The following is a 22,426-nucleotide window of genomic DNA, read 5'->3' as shown; positions in this document are numbered from 1 at the left end:
TTCTTATTGGTTCATATTGAAACATTTTGACTTCATAAAGTTTGCTTTGTTTGCTTGCCCTATTCGTAGTGTTCATTAATTGCTAGTCTACCGCTCTCACACCTGCCGCTGAGGGCTCAACCACTCTCACTCCTGCCGCTGAGGGCTCAACTAATCTCACTCCTGTCGCTGAGGGCTCAACCACTCTCACTCCTGCCGCTGTGAGGGCACAACCACTCTCACTCCTGCCGCTGTGAGGTCACAACCACTCTCACTCCTGCCGCTGTGAGGGCACAACCACTCTCACTCCTGCCGCTGTGAGGTCACAACCACTCTCACTCCTGCCGCTGTGAGGGCTAAACCACTCTCACTCCTGCCGCTGAGGGCTCAACTACTCTCACTCCTGCCGCTGAGGGCTCAACTACTCTCACTCCTGCCGCTGTGAGGGCTCAACCACTCTCACTCCTGCCGCTGTGAGGGCTCAACCACTCTCACTCCTGCCGCTGTGAGGGCTCTGGAAAAGCCGAATCTTTTCGACTCCTGATAAAGTCCCGAGGAGCAGATCAGACCATAGTCGGATTCTAATTTTGAAGTGAATGAGTGTACTACTCTCGCCACGAACCGCGAAGGGGGGGTTAGATGTTAAATCAGATTATTGCACAGTGGGGAGGGGTGGAGGAGTGGAGAGAGAGAGAGTGGGGGCAGGGGGGGTAGGTAGTGCCCCATGCATGAGCCTAACATAGAGATGCTTACACACTCCAGCAACACTGTGAGAGAAATGAGGGGAGTCTGGAGTTATGGAAACAAGGAGGACACGATAGAGAAAGTTTCTTCGAGGATTTGGGAACGGTTGATGGCGCTTGGAATTGGACAACCAATTCAGGAGAAAGTGTTGCTACATTCGAATTCCGAACAGCATCGGTTAAATAATTTCTTTCTGCGAGCCCGTGTTTGGAAGTAGATAACAGCGGAGTAGTAACAACATTGTGGCGAGGAATTCCACCGCTCATTCCGGGAACCTGAGGACGCACGAAGTTTAGTTTAGAACCTGTTGCTTGCGTGCACTTTGGATACTAATTTACTGACTGTGCACAATCTGCTCGGTTCTAAGTGTGGTCTATCAAAGACTGGAAAGTTAGATTTAATCTCATTGAGGATTGTAGCCTAGCCTACTATCGCGGAGCAAGTTGTAAGCTTCCATCAAGTGCCATGCATGGCACCTTATTATCAAATATGAGGGAGAGGGAAAGTGTCAGATTCAAGACAACAACATGAAGACATAGACACGAAATAACGTCAATGCTTTCACACAAGTGGGGAAAAAACATCACTCAAAGTATTGAATGCAATTTCACTCAAACATGAGTTCTTCCGGCGGCAGAAAGGTAGATAAGCTATATGTCGGCGTGTTTGACTTATTATTTCAATGGAACTGAAATTCGGAAAATAATTTTAAGTAATTTTCCCCAGGAAAGAATTGTTGTTGGGTAGCTTCATCTTGCGACACGTTGTAAAAATAGCGTGCACGTTGGGATTTACGATGCTGGTCTCTTGGGTCACATTTATTCAAGCGTTCCTAATACTGCTGGTGAAAGGAGCCGACCAATGGAGCCTCCGGGAGTCCTCTAACTGCGAGCTAAAAAGGAAAGTAAGTCCGCTAATATCACGTCCAATTGAATATAATTCATGTTTTAGCCAACATCTAAGTAAATTAGGCGTTTTCATCAGTTTTAAAATCTCCAATGGCATTGGGATTTGAGTATCTGAATGTCCACTGTTTAGTTTTAGCCTATACATATGTTAGCCTAAATGATTATTTCTTCACTTTTCATTTACAAAATGTGTTGTTCTAGGCTACTGCATTCATCCGCGAGTGTAGCCTAATCCACAAATAAGTGTGAACCTCAAAAAAGTAGGTCTAGGTGTTTTCATGTAAAGTTTCTCCATCCTCTAAGAGCGCAGATAATTTCGGATGTTTATTGTGTGAGTCTAGTGCGCTGTGAAGTGTTCTGCTGATAAGACATTATCAGTCCATTACCGAGCATCAAATGGCCTATCGCACGTAGAATCAAAAGTCTCGGTCAATTTAAATAGCTCCATGTTCACACTGTCTATTTGCAGTGGATGACAACTAGTAGTCATTTATTGCAAGTTTGTTTTTAGACCAGCCAGCTATTAAAATTGTTTGTTTGTCCATGTCTTTGTTTAACTTTATAGTGACATATTTTGTAAATGACATCACACAGACAGACAGACAGACAGACAGACAGACAGACAGACAGAGGCAGGCAGGCACACACACACACACACACACACACACACACACACACACACACACACACACACACACACACACACACACACACACACACACACACACACATGCATATTAAGGACATAAGGTTTTGGGTTGACCAAAAATAATCATGAATTAGGTTTTATAGCCTGGTAATGAATTAGGTTTTATAGCCTGGTAATGATACTACAAATTCACTCATGTCTTCTTTCCTCTTTTTCCGGTAGCAAAGTGATTTGAACTCTTTCCTGTGGACCATCAAACGTAACCCTCCGTCCTACTTCTACGGCACGATCCACGTCCCTTACACGCGTGTCTGGGACTTTATCCCAGAGAACTCCAAGAAGGCTTTCCAGGAGAGCAACATGGTTTACTTGGAGCTGGACCTGACTGACCCCTACACCATCTCAGCCCTGACCAGCTGCCAGCTCCTCCCCCAGGGGGGAACCCTACAGGACGTTCTGCCCAGAGACATCTACAGACGCCTCAAGAGGCACTTGGAGTACGTCAAGCTCATGATGCCGTTCTGGATGACTCCTGACCAGAGGGGTAAAGGCCTCTACGCTGACTACCTGTTTAATGCAATAGCGGGGAACTGGGAAAGGAAGAGGCCTGTGTGGGTGATGTTGATGGTCAACTCGTTGACGGAGGCGGACATTAAGACGAGGGGGGTCCCGGTGTTGGATCTGTACCTGGCCCAGGAGGCAGAGAGGATGAGGAAGAGAACAGGAGCTGTGGAGAAGGTGGAGGAGCAGTGTCACCCGCTCAATGGACTCAACTTCTCTCAGGTGAGTCCATCGCAAATGGCACCCGGCCTATTTTCTACATAGTGCACTACTTTAGACCAGAACACTATGGAACCCTATTCCCTATATAGTGCACTACTTTAGACCAGAGCCCTATGGAACCCTATTCCCTATATAGTGCACTACTTTAGACCAGGGCCCTATGGAACCCTATTCCCTATATAGTGCACTACTTTAGACCAGGGCCCTATGGAACCCTATTCCCTATATAGTGCACTACTTTAGACCAGAGCACTATGGAACCCTATTCCCTATATATTGCACTACTTTAGACCAGAGCCCTATGGAACCCTATTCCTTATATAGTGCACTACTTTAGACCAGAGCCCTATGGAACCCTATTCCCTATATAGTGCACTACTTTAGACCAGAGCCCTATGGAACCCTATTCCCTATATAGTGCACTACTTTAGACCAGAGACCATCCTAATCTATTAGATATGATTTTAAACCTTCCCAATTTCGCATAAATCAAGAACAATGTTTGGATTTCAAGAAAGACCTAAAATCAAATGACATTGTATTCGTCAACAACAGGTGTAGACTAACAGGGAAATGCTGACTGACAGGTCCTTTTTCAACAATGTAGAGTTCAACAGAGAATAACGAATAACAATAACATGGTTATATACAGGAAGTACCAGGTAATAACATGGCTATATACAGGAAGTACCAGGTAGTAACGTGGCTATATACAGGAAGTACCAGGTAGTCACATGGCTATATACAGGAAGTACCAGGTAGTAACATGGCTATATACAGGAAGTACCAGATAATAACATGGCTATATACAGGAAGTACCAGGTAATAACATGGATATATACAGGAAGTACCAGGTAATAACATGGCTATGTACAGGAAGTACCAGGTAGTAACATGGCTATATACAGGAAGTACCAGGTAGTAACATGGCTATATACAGGGAGTACCAGGTAATAACATGGTTATATACAGGAAGTACCAGGTAGTAACATGGCTATATACAGGAAGTACCAGGTAATAACATGGCTATATACAGGAAGTACCAGGTAGTAACATGGCTGTATACAGGAAGTACCAGGTAGTAACATGGTTATATACAGGAAGTACCAGGTAGTAACATGGCTATATAAAGGGAGTACCAGGTAGTAACATGGCTATACACAGGAAGTACCAGGTAATAACATGGCTATATACAGGAAGTACCAGGTAGTAACATGGCTGTATACAGGAAGTACCAGGTAGTAACATTGTTATATACAGGAAGTACCAGGTAGTAACATGGCTGTATACAGGAAGTACCAGGTAGTAACATGGTTATATACAGGAAGTACCAGGTAGTAACATGGCTATATACAGGAAGTACCAGGTAGTAACATGGCTATATACAGGAAGTACCAGGTAGTAACATGGTTATATACAGGAAGTACCAGGTAGTAACATGGTCATATACAGGAAGTACCAGGTAATAACATGGCTATATACAGGAAGTACCAGGTATTAACATGGTTATATACAGGAAGTACCAGGTAGTAACATGGCTATATACAGGAAGTACCAGGTAGTAACATGGCTATATACAGGAAGTACCAGGTAGTAACATGGTTATATACAGGAAGTACCAGGTAGTAACATGGTCATATACAGGAAGTACCAGGTAATAACATGGCTATATACAGGAAGTACCAGGTATTAACATGGTTATATACAGGAAGTACCAGGTAGTAACATGGCTATATACAGGGAGTACCAGGTAGTAACATGGCTAGATACAGGAAGTACCAGGTAGTAACATGGCTATATACAGGAAGTACCAGGTAACAACATGGCTATATACAGGAAGTACCAGGTAGTAACATGGCTATATACAGGGAGTACCAGGTAGTAACATGGCTATATACAGGGAGTACCAGGTAGTAACATGGCTATATACAGGAAGTACCAGGTAGTAACATGGCTGTATACAGGAAGTACCAGGTAGTAACATGGTTATATACAGGAAGTACCAGGTAGTAACATGGCTATATACAGGAAGTACCAGGTAGTAACATGGCTATATACAGAGAGTACCAGGTAATAACATGGCTATATACAGGGAGTACCAGGTAATAACATGTCTGTATACAGGAAGTACCAGTTAATAACAGCTGTATACAGGAAGTACCAGGTAATAACATGGCTATATACAGGGAGTACCAGGTAATAACATGGCTAACACAGGGAGTACCAGGTAATTACATGGCTATATACAGGAAGTACCAGGTAATAACATGACTATATACAGGGAGTAACAGGTAATAACATGGCTATATACAGAGAGTACCAGGTAATAACATGACTATATACAGGGAGTACCAGGTAATAACATGGCTATATACAGGAAGTACCAGGTAATAACATGGTTATATACAGGGAGTACCAGGTAATAACATGGTTATATACAGGGAGTACCAGGTAATAACATCGCTATATACAGGGAGTAACAGGTAATAACATCGCTATATACAGGGAGTACCAGGTAATAACATGGCTATATACAGGAAGTACCAGGTAATAACATGGCTATATACAGGGAGTACCAGGTAATAACATGGTTATATACAGGGAGTAACAGGTAATAACATCGCTATATACAGGAAGTACCAGGTAATAACATGGGTAAAGTGTCTGGACAACAGGATGTACATATAGTAACTGGTAGGGTAAAGTGTCTGGACAACAGGATGTACATATAGTAACTGGTAGGGTAAAGTGTCTATACAACAGGATGTACATATAGTAACTGGTAGGGTAAAGTGTCTATACAACAGGATGTACATATAGTAACTGGTAGGGTAAAGTGTCTATACAACAGGATGTACATATAGTAACTGGTAGGGTAAAGTGTCTGGACAACAGGAAGTACATATAGTAACTGGTAGGGTAAAGTGTCTATACAACAGGATGTACATATAGTAACTGGTAGGGTAAAGTGTCTATACAACAGGATGTACATATAGTAACTGGTAGGGTAAAGTGTCTATACAACAGGATGTACATATAGTAACTGGTAGGGTAAAGTGTCTGGACAACAGGATGTACATATAGTAACTGGTAGGGTAAAGTGTCTATACAACAGGATGTACATATAGTAACTGGTAGGGTAAAGTGTCTATACAACAGGATGTACATATAGTAACTGGTAGGGTAAAGTGTCTATACAACAGGATGTACATATAGTAACTGGTAGGGTAAAGTGTCTATACAACAGGATGTACATATAGTAACTGGTAGGGTAAAGTGTCTGGACAACAGGAAGTACATATAGTAACTGGTAGGGTAAAGTGTCTATACAACAGGATGTACATATAGTAACTGGTAGGGTAAAGTGTCTATACAACAGGATGTACATATAGTAACTGGTAGGGTAAAGTGTCTATACAACAGGATGTACATATAGTAACTGGTAGGGTAAAGTGTCTGGACAACAGGAAGTACATATAGTAACTGGTAGGGTAAAGTGTCTGGACAACAGGATGTACATATAGTAACTGGTAGGGTAAAGTGTCTGGACAACAGGATGTACATATAGTAACTGGTAGGGTAAAGTGTCTATACAACAGGATGTACATATAGTAACTGGTAGGGTAAAGTGTCTATACAACAGGATGTACATATAGTAACTGGTAGGGTAAAGTGTCTGGACAACAGGATGTACATATAGTAACTGGTAGGGTAAAGTGTCTGGACAACAGGATGTACATATAGTAACTGGTAGGGTAAAGTGTCTATACAACAGGATGTACATATAGTAACTGGTAGGGTAAAGTGTCTATACAACAGGATGTACATATAGTAACTGGTAGGGTAAAGTGTCTGGACAACAGGATGTACATATAGTAACTGGTAGGGTAAAGTGTCTATACAACAGGATGTACATATAGTAACTGGTAGGGTAAAGTGTCTATACAACAGGATGTACATATAGTAACTGGTAGGGTAAAGTGTCTGGACAACAGGAAGTACATATAGTAACTGGTAGGGTAAAGTGTCTATACAACAGGATGTACATATAGTAACTGGTAGGGTAAAGTGTCTATACAACAGGATGTACATATAGTAACTGGTAGGGTAAAGTGTCTGGACAACAGGAAGTACATATAGTAACTGGTAGGGTAAAGTGTCTATACAACAGGATGTACATATAGTAACTGGTAGGGTAAAGTGTCTATACAACAGGATGTACATATAGTAACTGGTAGGGTAAAGTGTCTGGACAACAGGATGTACATATAGTAACTGGTAGGGTAAAGTGTCTGGACAACAGGATGTACATATAGTAACTGGTAGGGTAAAGTGTCTATACAACAGGATGTACATATAGTAACTGGTAGGGTAAAGTGTCTGGACAACAGGAAGTACATATAGTAACTGGTAGGGTAAAGTGTCTATACAACAGGATGTACATATAGTAACTGGTAGGGTAAAGTGTCTGGACAACAGGATGTACATATAGTAACTGGTAGGGTAAAGTGTCTGGACAACAGGATGTACATATAGTAACTGGTAGGGTAAAGTGTCTATACAACAGGATGTACATATAGTAACTGGTAGGGTAAAGTGTCTGGACAACAGGATGTACATATAGTAACTGGTAGGGTAAAGTGTCTGGACAACAGGATGTACATATAGTAACTGGTAGGGTAAAGTGTCTATACAACAGGATGTACATATAGTAACTGGTAGGGTAAAGTGTCTATACAACAGGATGTACATATAGTAACTGGTAGGGTAAAGTGTCTGGACAACAGGATGTACATATAGTAACTGGTAGGGTAAAGTGTCTATACAACAGGATGTACATATAGTAACTGGTAGGGTAAAGTGTCTATACAACAGGATGTACATATAGTAACTGGTAGGGTAAAGTGTCTGGACAACAGGATGTACATATAGTAACTGGTAGGGTAAAGTGTCTATACAACAGGATGTACATATAGTAACTGGTAGGGTAAAGTGTCTGGACAACAGGATGTACATATAGTAACTGGTAGGGTAAAGTGTCTATACAACAGGATGTACATATAGTAACTGGTAGGGTAAAGTGTCTATACAACAGGATGTACATATAGTAACTGGTAGGGTAAAGTGTCTATACAACAGGATGTACATATAGTAACTGGTAGGGTAAAGTGTCTGGACAACAGGATGTACATATAGTAACTGGTAGGGTAAAGTGTCTATACAACAGGATGTACATATAGTAACTGGTAGGGTAAAGTGTCTATCCAACAGGATGTACATATAGTAACTGGTAGGGTAAAGTGTCTATACAACAGGATGTACATATAGTAACTGGTAGGGTAAAGTGTCTGGACAACAGGATGTACATATAGTAACTGGTAGGGTAAAGTGTCTGGACAACAGGATGTACATATAGTAACTGGTAGGGTAAAGTGTCTATACAACAGGATGTACATATAGTAACTGGTAGGGTAAAGTGTCTGGACAACAGGATGTACATATAGTAACTGGTAGGGTAAAGTGTCTATACAACAGGATGTACATATAGTAACTGGTAGGGTAAAGTGTCTATACAACAGGATGTACATATAGTAGCTGGTAGGGTAAAGTGTCTATACAACAGGATGTACATATAGTAACTGGTAGGGTAAAGTGTCTGGACAACAGGATGTACATATAGTACCTGGTAGGGTAAAGTGTCTGGACAACAGGATGTACATATAGTAACTGGTAGGGTAAAGTGTCTGGACAACAGGATGTACATATAGTACCTGGTAGGGTAAAGTGTCTATACAACAGGATGTACATATAGTAACTGGGGTAAAGTGTCTGGACAACAGGATGTACATATAGTACCTGGTAGGGTAAAGTGTCTGGACAACAGGATGTACATATAGTAACTGGTAGGGTAAAGTGTCTATACAACAGGATGTACATATAGTAACTGGTAGGGTAAAGTGTCTGGACAACAGGATGTACATATAGTAACTGGTAGGGTAAAGTGTCTATACAACAGGAAGTACATATAGTAACTGGTAGGGTAAAGTGTCTGGACAACAGGATGTACATATAGTAACTGGTAGGGTAAAGTGTCTATACAACAGGATGTACATATAGTAACTGGTAGGGTAAAGTGTCTATACAACAGGATGTACATATAGTAACTGGTAGGGTAAAGTGTCTATACAACAGGATGTACATATAGTAACTGGTAGGGTAAAGTGTCTATACAACAGGATGTACATATAGTAACTGGTAGGGTAAAGTGTCTGGACAACAGGAAGTACATATAGTAACTGGTAGGGTAAAGTGTCTATACAACAGGATGTACATATAGTAACTGGTAGGGTAAAGTGTCTATACAACAGGATGTACATATAGTAACTGGTAGGGTAAAGTGTCTGGACAACAGGAAGTACATATAGTAACTGGTAGGGTAAAGTGTCTATACAACAGGATGTACATATAGTAACTGGTAGGGTAAAGTGTCTATACAACAGGATGTACATATAGTAACTGGTAGGGTAAAGTGTCTATACAACAGGATGTACATATAGTAACTGGTAGGGTAAAGTGTCTGGACAACAGGATGTACATATAGTAACTGGTAGGGTAAAGTGTCTATACAACAGGATGTACATATAGTAACTGGTAGGGTAAAGTGTCTATACAACAGGATGTACATATAGTAACTGGTAGGGTAAAGTGTCTGGACAACAGGATGTACATATAGTAACTGGTAGGGTAAAGTGTCTATACAACAGGATGTACATATAGTAACTGGTAGGGTAAAGTGTCTGGACAACAGGATGTACATATAGTAACTGGTAGGGTAAAGTGTCTATACAACAGGAAGTACATATAGTAACTGGTAGGGTAAAGTGTCTGGACAACAGGATGTACATATAGTAACTGGTAGGGTAAAGTGTCTATACAACAGGATGTACATATAGTAACTGGTAGGGTAAAGTGTCTGGACAACAGGATGTACATATAGTAACTGGTAGGGTAAAGTGTCTGGACAACAGGAAGTACATATAGTAACTGGTAGGGTAAAGTGTCTGGACAACAGGATGTACATATAGTAACTGGTAGGGTAAAGTGTCTATACAACAGGATGTACATATAGTAACTGGTAGGGTAAAGTGTCTATACAACAGGATGTACATATAGTAACTGGTAGGGTAAAGTGTCTATCCAACAGGATGTACATATAGTAACTGGTAGGGTAAAGTGTCTGGACAACAGGATGTACATATAGTAACTGGTAGGGTAAAGTGTCTATACAACAGGATGTACATATAGTAACTGGTAGGGTAAAGTGTCTGGACAACAGGATGTACATATAGTAACTGGTAGGGTAAAGTGTCTATACAACAGGATGTACATATAGTAACTGGTAGGGTAAAGTGTCTATACAACAGGATGTACATATAGTAACTGGTAGGGTAAAGTGTCTATACAACAGGATGTACATATAGTAACTGGTAGGGTAAAGTGTCTATACAACAGGATGTACATATAGTAACTGGTAGGGTAAAGTGTCTATACAACAGGATGTACATATAGTAACTGGTAGGGTAAAGTGTCTATACAACAGGATGTACATATAGTAACTGGTAGGGTAAAGTGTCTATACAACAGGATGTACATATAGTAACTGGTAGGGTAAAGTGTCTATACAACAGGATGTACATATAGTAACTGGTAGGGTAAAGTGTCTGGACAACAGGATGTACATATAGTAACTGGTAGGGTAAAGTGTCTATACAACAGGATGTACATATAGTAACTGGTAGGGTAAAGTGTCTGGACAACAGGATGTACATATAGTAACTGGTAGGGTAAAGTGTCTATACAACAGGATGTACATATAGTAACTGGTAGGGTAAAGTGTCTGGACAACAGGAAGTACATATAGTAACTGGTAGGGTAAAGTGTCTATACAACAGGATGTACATATAGTAACTGGTAGGGTAAAGTGTCTATACAACAGGATGTACATATAGTAACTGGTAGGGTAAAGTGTCTATACAACAGGATGTACATATAGTAACTGGTAGGGTAAAGTGTCTATACAACAGGATGTACATATAGTAACTGGTAGGGTAAAGTGTCTATACAACAGGAAGTACATATAGTAACTGGTAGGGTAAAGTGTCTGGACAACAGGATGTACATATAGTAACTGGTAGGGTAAAGTGTCTGGACAACAGGATGTACATATAGTAACTGGTAGGGTAAAGTGTCTGGACAACAGGATGTACATATAGTAACTGGTAGGGTAAAGTGTCTGGACAACAGGATGTACATATAGTAACTGGTAGGGTAAAGTGTCTGGACAACAGGATGTACATATAGTAACTGGTAGGGTAAAGTGTCTATACAACAGGATGTACATATAGTAACTGGTAGGGTAAAGTGTCTGGACAACAGGAAGTACATATAGTAACTGGTAGGGTAAAGTGTCTGGACAACAGGATGTACATATAGTAACTGGTAGGGTAAAGTGTCTATACAACAGGATGTACATATAGTAACTGGTAGTGTAAAGTGTCTGGACAACAGGATGTACATATAGTAACTGGTAGGGTAAAGTGTCTATACAACAGGATGTACATATAGTAGCTGGTAGGGTAAAGTGTCTGGACAACAGGAAGTACATATAGTAACTGGTAGGGTAAAGTGTCTATACAACAGGATGTACATATAGTAACTGGTAGGGTAAAGTGTCTATACAACAGGATGTACATATAGTAACTGGTAGGGTAAAGTGTCTGGACAACAGGATGTACATATAGTAACTGGTAGGGTAAAGTGTCTGGACAACAGGATGTACATATAGTAACTGGTAGGGTAAAGTGTCTGGACAACAGGATGTACATATAGTAACTGGTAGGGTAAAGTGTCTATACAACAGGATGTACATATAGTAACTGGTAGGGTAAAGTGTCTGGACAACAGGATGTACATATAGTAACTGGTAGGGTAAAGTGTCTGGACAACAGGATGTACATATAGTAACTGGTAGGGTAAAGTGTCTATACAACAGGATGTACATATAGTAACTGGTAGGGTAAAGTGTCTGGACAACAGGATGTACATATAGTAACTGGTAGGGTAAAGTGTCTGGACAACAGGATGTACATATAGTAACTGGTAGGGTAAAGTGTCTGGACAACAGGATGTACATATAGTAACTGGTAGGGTAAAGTGTCTATACAACAGGATGTACATATAGTAACTGGTAGGGTAAAGTGTCTGGACAACAGGATGTACATATAGTAACTGGTAGGGTAAAGTGTCTATTCAACAGGATGTACATATAGTAACTGGTAGGGTAAAGTGTCTATACAACAGGATGTACATATAGTAACTGGTAGGGTAAAGTGTCTGGACAACAGGATGTACATATAGTAACTGGTAGGGTAAAGTGTCTATACAACAGGATGTACATATAGTAACTGGTAGGGTAAAGTGTCTATACAACAGGATGTACATATAGTAACTGGTAGGGTAAAGTGTCTATACAACAGGATGTACATATAGTAACTGGTAGGGTAAAGTGTCTATACAACAGGATGTACATATAGTAACTGGTTGGGTAAAGTGTCTGGACAACAGGATGTACATATAGTAACTGGTAGGGTAAAGTGTCTATACAACAGGATGTACATATAGTAACTGGTAGGGTAAAGTGTCTATACAACAGGATGTACATATAGTAACTGGTAGGGTAAAGTGTCTATACAACAGGATGTACATATAGTAACTGGTAGGGTAAAGTGTCTATACAACAGGATGTACATATAGTAACTGGTAGGGTAAAGTGTCTGGACAACAGGATGTACATATAGTAACTGGTAGGGTAAAGTGTCTATACAACAGGATGTACATATAGTAACTGGTAGGGTAAAGTGTCTATACAACAGGATGTACATATAGTAACTGGTAGGGTAAAGTGTCTATACAACAGGATGTACATATAGTAACTGGTAGGGTAAAGTGTCTGGACAACAGGATGTACATATAGTAACTGGTAGGGTAAAGTGTCTGGACAACAGGATGTACATATAGTAACTGGTTGGGTAAAGTGTCTATACAACAGGATGTACATATAGTAACTGGTAGGGTAAAGTGTCTATACAACAGGATGTACATATAGTAACTGGTAGGGTAAAGTGTCTGGACAACAGGATGTACATATAGTAACTGGTAGGGTAAAGTGTCTATACAACAGGATGTACATATAGTAACTGGTAGGGTAAAGTGTCTATACAACAGGATGTACATATAGTAACTGGTAGGGTAAAGTGTCTATACAACAGGATGTACATATAGTAACTGGTTGGGTAAAGTGTCTATACAACAGGATGTACATATAGTAACTGGTAGGGTAAAGTGTCTGGACAACAGTTCAAGATGTATATTCAGATCATTTGAACTCAACATAATTGAATCTCTAATTCCCTTCATGATTTTCAAATGATTAACCTGTTATGTTCGCAATCCCGCTAACGGGATCGATATGACAACTACCAGTGAAAATCGAGGGTGCCAAAATTCAAACCACAGAAATCTCATAATTACAATTCCTAAAACATACATGGGTTTTATATCATTTTAAAGCTATTCTCATTGTTAATCCCACCAAAGTGTCCGATTTTAAATAGGCTTTTCAGCGAAAGCACTACAAACGATTATGTTAGGTCTCCACCAAACCACACTAAGCACAGCCATTTTCCAGCAAAATATTGCTTTCCCAAAACCAGAAATAAAGATCAAATTAATCACTAACTTTTAATTATCTTCATCAGATGACATTCATAGGACTTCATGTTACACAATACATGCATGTTTTGTTTGATAAAGGTAATATTTAAATCTGAGTTTACATTGGCGCATTACATTCACTAGTTCCAAAAACATCCAGTGATTTTGCACAGCCACAACGATTCAACAGAAATACTCATCATAAATGTAGATGATAATACAAGTTATACACATGGAATTATAGATATACCTCTCCTTAATGCAACCGCTGTGTCAGATTTCAAAAAAACTTTACGGAAAAAGAAATGCATGCAATAATCTGAGACGGCGCTCAAAAGTCAAAACACCACAGCCGCAAAGATGGCGTCAACATAAACCAGAAATTACATGATAAATATTCCCTTACCTTTGATGATATTTATGAGAATGCACTCCCAGGAATCCCAGGTCCACAATAAATGTTTTGTTTTGTTCGAAAATGTCCGTTATTTATGTCTAAATACCTTCTTTTGTTAGCGCGTTTGGTATACATATACAAATGCTAATTCTGGTCAGCGTTATATCGGACAAAAACTTCAAAAAGTTAAATTACAGGTCGAAGAAACATTTCAAACTAAGTACAGAGTCAATCATTAGAATGTTTTTAACATAACATTAACATTTAACATATAGTTCCAACCGGAGTATTCCTTCTTGTCTTCGTGAGCCATGGAACGCAAGTGACAACCATGAGGAAAAAGTGTGATCACAAAATGCAACATCATTCATATCTCAAGGGGACTTCATTGGGGACTCTGGTGAATACATACAAGCTCAGGATTTTGCCTGCCAATAGGAGTTCTATTATACTCACAGACATCATTCAAACAGTTTTAGAAACGTTAAGAGTGTTTTCTATCCAATACTAATAATAATATGCAAATATTAGCAACTATGACTGAGGAGCAGGCTGTTTGATATGGGAACCTTTCATCCAAGCTACTCAATACTGCCCCTGCAGCCATAAAAAGTTAAGTTGCCTAGTTAAATAACTTGCCTAGTTTACTTGCCTAGTTAAATAAATTCCCTAGTTTAATTGCCTAGTTAAATAACTTGCCTAGTTTACTTGCCTAGTTAAATAAATTCCCTAGTTTACTTGCCTAGTTAAATAACTTGCCAAGTTAAATAAATTCTCTAGTTTACTTGCCTAATTAAATAACTTGCCTCGTTTAATTGCCTAGTTAAATAACTTGCCTAGTTAAATAAATTCCCTAGATTACTTGCCTAATTTTTTATTTTACCAGGCAAGTCAGTTAATTAAGAACAAATTCTTATTTTCAATGAGGGCCTAGGAACAGTGGGTTAACTGCCTGTTCAGGGGCAGAAGGACAGATTTGTACCTTGGGGATTTGAACTTGCAACCTTCTGGTTACTAGTCCACTAGGCTACCCTGCCGCCCCAACTTGCCTAGTTTACCTGCCTAGTTAAATAAAGGTTAAATAAAATAAATACATATAATCTGAAGTATCCAAAGGGACCACTGGATGTGTTGTGATACATTACATTAACTCCTTGAAAGTTATCAAAATTGTGGTAGTTTACTGGTAAACATAGAACGTTTCCAGTAATATCCCCTCCCTTTGCAACCATAGCTAGAGCCCATGTACCAAGAACATAGTGGGCAGATTTGCTATTTAAAGCAACAGTTTTTTTGTGACAAAACCATCTGTAGAGTTGAAAATGTGACGGAAACACACTGAACTTTAGATTTTTATTTTAATACATGAAAACTGAATCGGAAAAAGTAAAAAAATAAAAATAAATGTGCACTACGTCATCACCACCAGTGAGTTTGGTGGAAACACACAACTGGCGGGAATATTTGCATATTTGCATATGTTCTTTATGCACATTTTTGAATAGTCACATGAAAATCTGTCTCCAATTGGATGGAAGCTTAGCTAGTCTGCCATTTAAACAAGTTGACGCAACAGAAAGCATGAGGTGTTGTATATCTGGATGGATGGACGTCAGAGAGATGTCGGAGAGACTGCGTATATCTGGATGGATGGACGTCAGAGAGATGTCAGAGAGACTATGTATATCTGGATGGATGGACGTCAGAGAGATGTCGGAGGGACTATGTATATCTGGATGGATGGACGTCAGAGAGATGTCGGAGAGACGTCAGAGAGACTATGTATATCTGGATGGATGGACGTCAGAGAGATGTCAGAGAGACTACGTATATCTGGATGGATGGACGTCAGAGAGATGTCAGAGAGACGTCAGAGAGATGTCGGAGGGACTATGTATATCTGGACGGATGGATGTCAGAGAGACGTCAGAGAGATGTCGGAGGGACTATGTGTATCTGGATGGATGGACGTCAGAGAGATGTCAGAGAGACGTCAGAGAGATGTCAGAGGGACTATGTATATCTGGATGGATGGATGTCAGAGAGATGTCGGAGGGACTATGTATATCTGGATGGATGGATGTCAGAGAGATGTCAGAGGGACTGCGTGTGGACGGATGTAGTATATTCATTCAGTCACCGTTCTAATTCCTCAAATTTGCCACTACTGTCAGATGTGGCTTCATCATTTTCAGTGTCTTGGTGTCATCTTAACAGGTAACTGACAAGCAAGTACAGCCTTGTCCAGACAGAATGGCCCACAGGGAAGGAGCCTATCTCCCTTTTCTGTAGTGTGTGACAGCTTGATTTATAAGTCTATAACCCCCTGGACAGGACAGGTAATTAGATATTGTCCACCTGTTGCAAAGAATACCTTTTTTTTGTTCAGACTCCACAGTGGATAACTAAGGCTTGGCTGAACGAATGGTTGAAAACGTATCCTAAACGCGGGCTCCTCTTCCCTATACCGCCCTGGGCCTTTTCAGCTTGTTGAGCTCAGATCAGGACTTAACAGCTTGCCTCTGTATTAACGGCAGGTCATGAAAAGCTGTGTGGGGAAGCTGGCTTAGCGCTTAAGCTGCTGCAGTACTGCAGGGAGCAGGCATTGATCAACATCAGTCCTGTTAGACAGTGAGGGAGAGAGAGGGGGGCGGAGAGATGGAGAGTTAGACAGGGAGAGAGATGGAGAGAGAGATGGGGGAGATAGGGAGAGAGATAGGGAGAGATGGAGAGTTGGACAGGGAGAGAGATAGGGAGAGAGATGGGGGGGATGGGGAGAGAGATAGGGAGAGATGGAGAGTTAGACAGGGGGAGAGAGAGAGGGAGAGAGATGGAGAGTTAGACAGGGAGAGAGATGGGGGGGGATGGGGAGAGAGATAGGGAGAGATGGAGAGTTGGACAGGGAGAGAGATGGAGAGTTAGACAGGGAGAGATGGAGAGTTAGACAGGGAGAGAGAGAGAGATGGGGGGTAGGGAGAGAGATGGAGAGTTAGACAGGGAGAGAGAGAGAGATATGGGGAGAGATGGGGGGATAGGGAGAGATGGAGAGTTGGACAGGGAGAGAGATGGAGAGTTAGACAGGGAGAGGGGGGGATAGGGAGAGAGATAGGGAGAGATGGAGAGTTAGACAGGGAAAGAGATGGAGAGTTAGACAGACAGAGGTGAAGAGTTAGACGGAGAGAGATGAAGAGTTAGACAGGGAGAGAGAGATGGAGAGATAGACAGAGAGATGAAGAGTTAGACAGAGATGAAGAGAGAGAGAGACATAGAGAGTTAGACAGAGAGAGATATATGAAGATTTAGACAGAGAGATGAAGAGTTAGACAGAGAGATGAAGTGTTAGACGGGGAGAGAGAGATGAAGAGTTAGGCAGGGAGATGAAGAGTTAGACAGGGAGAGGGATGAAGAGTTAGACAGGGAGAGAGAGATGAAGAGTTAGGCAGGGGGGGAGATGAAGAGTTAGACAGGGAGAGAGATGAAGAGTTAGACAGGGAGAGAGATGAAGAGTTAGGCAGAGAGAGAGATGAAGAGTTAGACAGGGAGAGGGATGAAGAGTTAGACAGGGAGAGAGAGATGAAGAGTTAGGCAGGGGGGGAGATGAAGAGTTAGACAGGGAGAGAGAGATGAAGCGTTAGACAGGGAGAGAGATGAAGAGTTAGACAGGGAGAGAGAGATGAAGAGTTAGGCAGGGGGGAGATGAAGAGTTAGACATGGGAGAGAGAGATGAAGAGTTAGGCAGGGAGATGAAGAGTTAGACAGGGAGAGAGATGAAGAGTTAGACAGGGAGAGAGAGATGAAGAGTTAGGCAGGGGGGAGATGAAGAGTTAGACATGGGAGAGAGAGATGAAGAGTTAGGCAGGGAGATGAAGAGTTAGACAGGGAGAGAGATGAAGAGTTAGACAGGGAGAGAGATGAAGAGTTAGGCAGAGAGAGAGATGAAGAGTTAGACAGGGAGAGGGATGAAGAGTTAGACAGGGAGAGAGAGATGAAGAGTTAGGCAGGGGGGAGATGAAGAGTTAGACATGGGAGAGAGAGATGAAGAGTTAGGCAGGGAGATGAAGAGTTAGACAGGGAGAGAGATGAAGAGTTAGACAGGGAGAGAGATGAAGAGTTAGGCAGAGAGAGAGATGAAGAGTTAGGCAGGGGGGAGATGAAGAGTTAGACATGGGAGAGAGAGATGAAGAGTTAGGCAGGGAGATGAAGAGTTAGACAGGGAGAGAGATGAAGAGTTAGACAGGGAGAGAGATGAAGAGTTAGGCAGAGAGAGAGATGAAGAGTTAGACAGGGAGAGGGATGAAGAGTTAGACAGGGAGAGAGAGATGAAGAGTTAGGCAGGGGGGGAGATGAAGAGTTAGACAGGGAGAGAGAGAGATGAAGCGTTAGACAGGGAGAGAGATGAAGAGTTAGACAGGGAGAGAGAGATGAAGAGTTAGGCAGGGGGGAGATGAAGAGTTAGACATGGGAGAGAGAGATGAAGAGTTAGGCAGGGGGGGAGATGAAGAGTTAGACAGGGAGAGAGAGAGATGAAGCGTTAGACAGGGAGAGAGATGAAGAGTTAGACAGGGAGAGAGAGATGAAGAGTTAGGCAGGGGGAGATGAAGAGTTAGACAGGGAGAGAGATGAACGTGTTAATGCCTACAGGACTAGTATAATTACAATACATGCTTACTTCCTTAGGCCTGTCCATGCCAGGTGCTGGGAAGTCAAGTCTTGTTGCTCAGCAACGTGTGAGAAAAGTCTGCAAGTCATGGGGGAAAAGTCTGCAAGTCTTTTGGATTCAATACAAGCAACTGTCACCAAAATAGTGCATATAATTGATATAACTAGCTGCAGTAACTAGATCAAACATCTGATTAAAGAACAGGGGATTTACACTATAGTGCACTACTTTTGACCAGAGAGCCCTACGTAAGTGCTCTACTTTTGACCATAGAGCCCAGAGGGCCCTACGTAGTGCACTACTTTTGACCAGAGGGCCCTACGTAGTGCACTACATTTGACCAGAGCCCTATGGTCATAGGGTGTCGTTTGAGACACTGCCAATGATTGTAATGACGCTGAACTAAACAGCGACACTAAAGAGTAGAAATGCAGATGTCGTTATAGATATACATCGCTACCTTGATTCCTTTCAACTATAATAGACATTAGGGAAAATAGTTGTTTTTCTTTGCATTCAGTAGTTCTCTGTTTGATGATTTCATCAGAGTTAAAAATGAACTATTTTTTTTATCATGGAATTGAACTTTTTTTGTATTTATTGTACATTTTAAGTTATAACTTCTATTGAATATATTGAATTATATTATATAATATATAATATATATATATATAAATATATTGAATATTATTGAATATCTTCTCAATCAGGTTTTAACTTCTATATTTGTTAGTCGATATTGATTCATGTGGTATTTCTATTGTAAAGTGGCTGTTCCACTGGATGTCAGAAGGTGAATTCACCAATTTGTAAGTCGCTCTGGATAAGAGCGTCTGCTAAATGACTTAAATGTAAATGTAAATTTTCTAGATGATCCATGTGTTCCACTTAATAGCGAATACTGTAAATACAACCTTTTACATCCCATAATTCACTATGTTATTTTACTGTTGCTGGGTGATCTTAACACTCTTTTAGAGATTTATTCTCAGTGATCTATAGTCTTATAGCCTCCATTAGCGCGCGTGCGTGTGTGTGCGTGTGTGTGCGTGTGTGTGCGTGCGCGTGCGTGTGTGCGTGCACGTGTGTGCGTGCGCATGTGTGCGTGCGTGTGCGTGCGTGCGTGCGCGTGTGTGTGCGTGCGTGTGTGTGTGTGTGCGTGCGTGCATGCGTGCGCGTGTGTGTGCGTGCGTGCGTGCGTGTGTGTGTGTGTGTGTGTGTGTGTGCGTGTGTGTGTGTGTGTGTGCGTGTGTGTGTGTAATAGCCATCAGCAGGCATGTTACAGAGTCACTTTTCTTAACACTCCTATTGCAACAGTAACAAGGACATGTTCAATGAATCAGATTGAATGTTTAGTAGCTAATCACAAATGTTAGCCAACCGCACCCTTAGTATAAATGTTATATTTAATGATTAAACTGAATTCTTGTCATTACTGCCAATGATTGTAATGACTACTGAATGAGTTGTGCAAACAGCAGCCAACTCTCTCCTGATAGTGAATTCCAGGGGATTATATTTGGATGTTAATGAGGAGTTAGAATAGCCTGCCATTAGTCTTTATTTCCAGCTAAATATCATATACTCTTCTCTGTTGCTGTCAATCTGTCCAGGGTTTGTAGAGACACTATTCATGGTCTCAACACAAATGAGATTCTGCTCCCTATTAACTATATAGTACACTATAGGCTCTGGTCTAAAGTAGTACACTATAGGCCCTGGTCTAAAGTAGTACACTATAGGCCCTGGTCTAAAGTAGTACACTATAGGCCCTGGTCTAAAGTAGTGCACTATAGGCCCTGGTCTAAAGTAGTACACTATAGGCCCTGGTCTAAAGTAGTACACTATATGCCCTGGTCTAAAGTAGTGCACTATAGGCCCTGGTCTAAAGTAGTGCACTATAGGCCCAGGTCTAAAGTAGTACACTATAGTCCCTGGTCTAAAGTAGTGCACTATAGGCCCTGGTCTAAAGTAGTGCACTATAGTTATATGTTACACATACCGGTATCCATAGTAACATATCTTATACCAGTATCCATAGTAACATATGTTACACATACCGGTATCCATAGTAACATATGTTACACATACCAGTATCCATAGCAACATATGTTACACATACCAGTATCCATAGTAACATATGCTACACATACCAGTATCCATAGTAACATATCTTACACATACCAGTATCCATAGCAACATATGTTACACATACCAGTATCCATAGTAACATATGCTACACATACCAGTATCCATAGTAACATATCTTACACATACCAGTATCCATAGCAACATATGTTACACATACCAGTAGCCATAGTAACATATCTTACACATACCAGTATCCATAGCAACATATGTTACACATACCAGTATCCATAGTACCATATGCTACACATACCAGTATCCATAGTAACATATCTTACACATACCAGTATCCATAGCAACATATGTTACACATACCATTATCCATAGTAACATATGTTACACATACCAGTATCCATAGTAACATATCTTACACATACTAGTATCCATAGCAACATATCTTACACATACCAGTATCCATAGTAACATATCTTACACATACCATTATCCATAGCAACATATGTTACACATACCAGTATCCATAGTAACATATCTTACACATACCAGTATCCATAGCAACATATCTTACACATACCAGTATCCATAGTAACATATCTTATACCAGTATCCATAGTAACATATGTTACACATACCGGTATCCATAGTAACATATCTTACACATACCAGTATCCATAGCAACATATCTTACACATACCAGTATCCATAGTAACATATCTTATACCAGTATCCATAGTAACATATCTTACACATACCAGTATCCATAGTAACATATCTTACACATACCAGTATCCATAGTAACATATGCTACACATACCAGTATCCATAGTAACATATCTTACACATACCAGTATCCATAGCAACATATGTTACACATACCAGTATCCATAGTAACATATCTTACACATACCAGTATCCATAGCAACATATGTTACACATACCAGTATCCATAGTACCATATGCTACACATACCAGTATCCATAGTAACATATCTTACACATACCAGTATCCATAGCAACATATGTTACACATACCATTATCCATAGTAACATATGTTACACATACCAGTATCCATAGTAACATATCTTACACATACTAGTATCCATAGCAACATATCTTACACATACCAGTATCCATAGTAACATATCTTACACATACCATTATCCATAGCAACATATGTTACACATACCAGTATCCATAGTAACATATCTTACACATACCAGTATCCATAGCAACATATCTTACACATACCAGTATCCATAGTAACATATCTTATACCAGTATCCATAGTAACATATGTTACACATACCGGTATCCATAGTAACATATCTTACACATACCAGTATCCATAGCAACATATGTTACACATACCAGTATCCATAGTAACATATCTTATACCAGTATCCATAGTAACATATGTTACACATACC

General features: G+C 40.5%; 1 protein-coding gene across 1 annotated transcript in view; it reads left to right on the top strand.

Moving 5' to 3' along the window:
- Window positions 1-693: 693 nt before the first annotated feature.
- LOC135548052 (metalloprotease TIKI1-like) overlaps window positions 694-22,426 on the top strand; it is a 168,186-nt gene continuing 146,453 nt past the window's right edge. Inside the window, exons 1-2 of the mRNA XM_064977261.1 lie at window positions 694-1,627; window positions 2,503-3,063. Coding sequence (XP_064833333.1) covers window positions 1,520-1,627; window positions 2,503-3,063 — 669 coding nt within the window. The 5' untranslated portion in view covers window positions 694-1,519. The remainder of the gene's footprint in view (window positions 1,628-2,502; window positions 3,064-22,426) is intronic.

The sequence above is a fragment of the Oncorhynchus masou genome, chromosome 11 (genome assembly GCF_036934945.1).
Source record: "Oncorhynchus masou masou isolate Uvic2021 chromosome 11, UVic_Omas_1.1, whole genome shotgun sequence".
Lineage (NCBI taxonomy): Eukaryota > Metazoa > Chordata > Actinopteri > Salmoniformes > Salmonidae > Oncorhynchus > Oncorhynchus masou.
The sequence above is the reverse complement of the archived record's forward strand: the minus strand, read 5'-3'. Positions and strand labels throughout refer to the sequence as shown.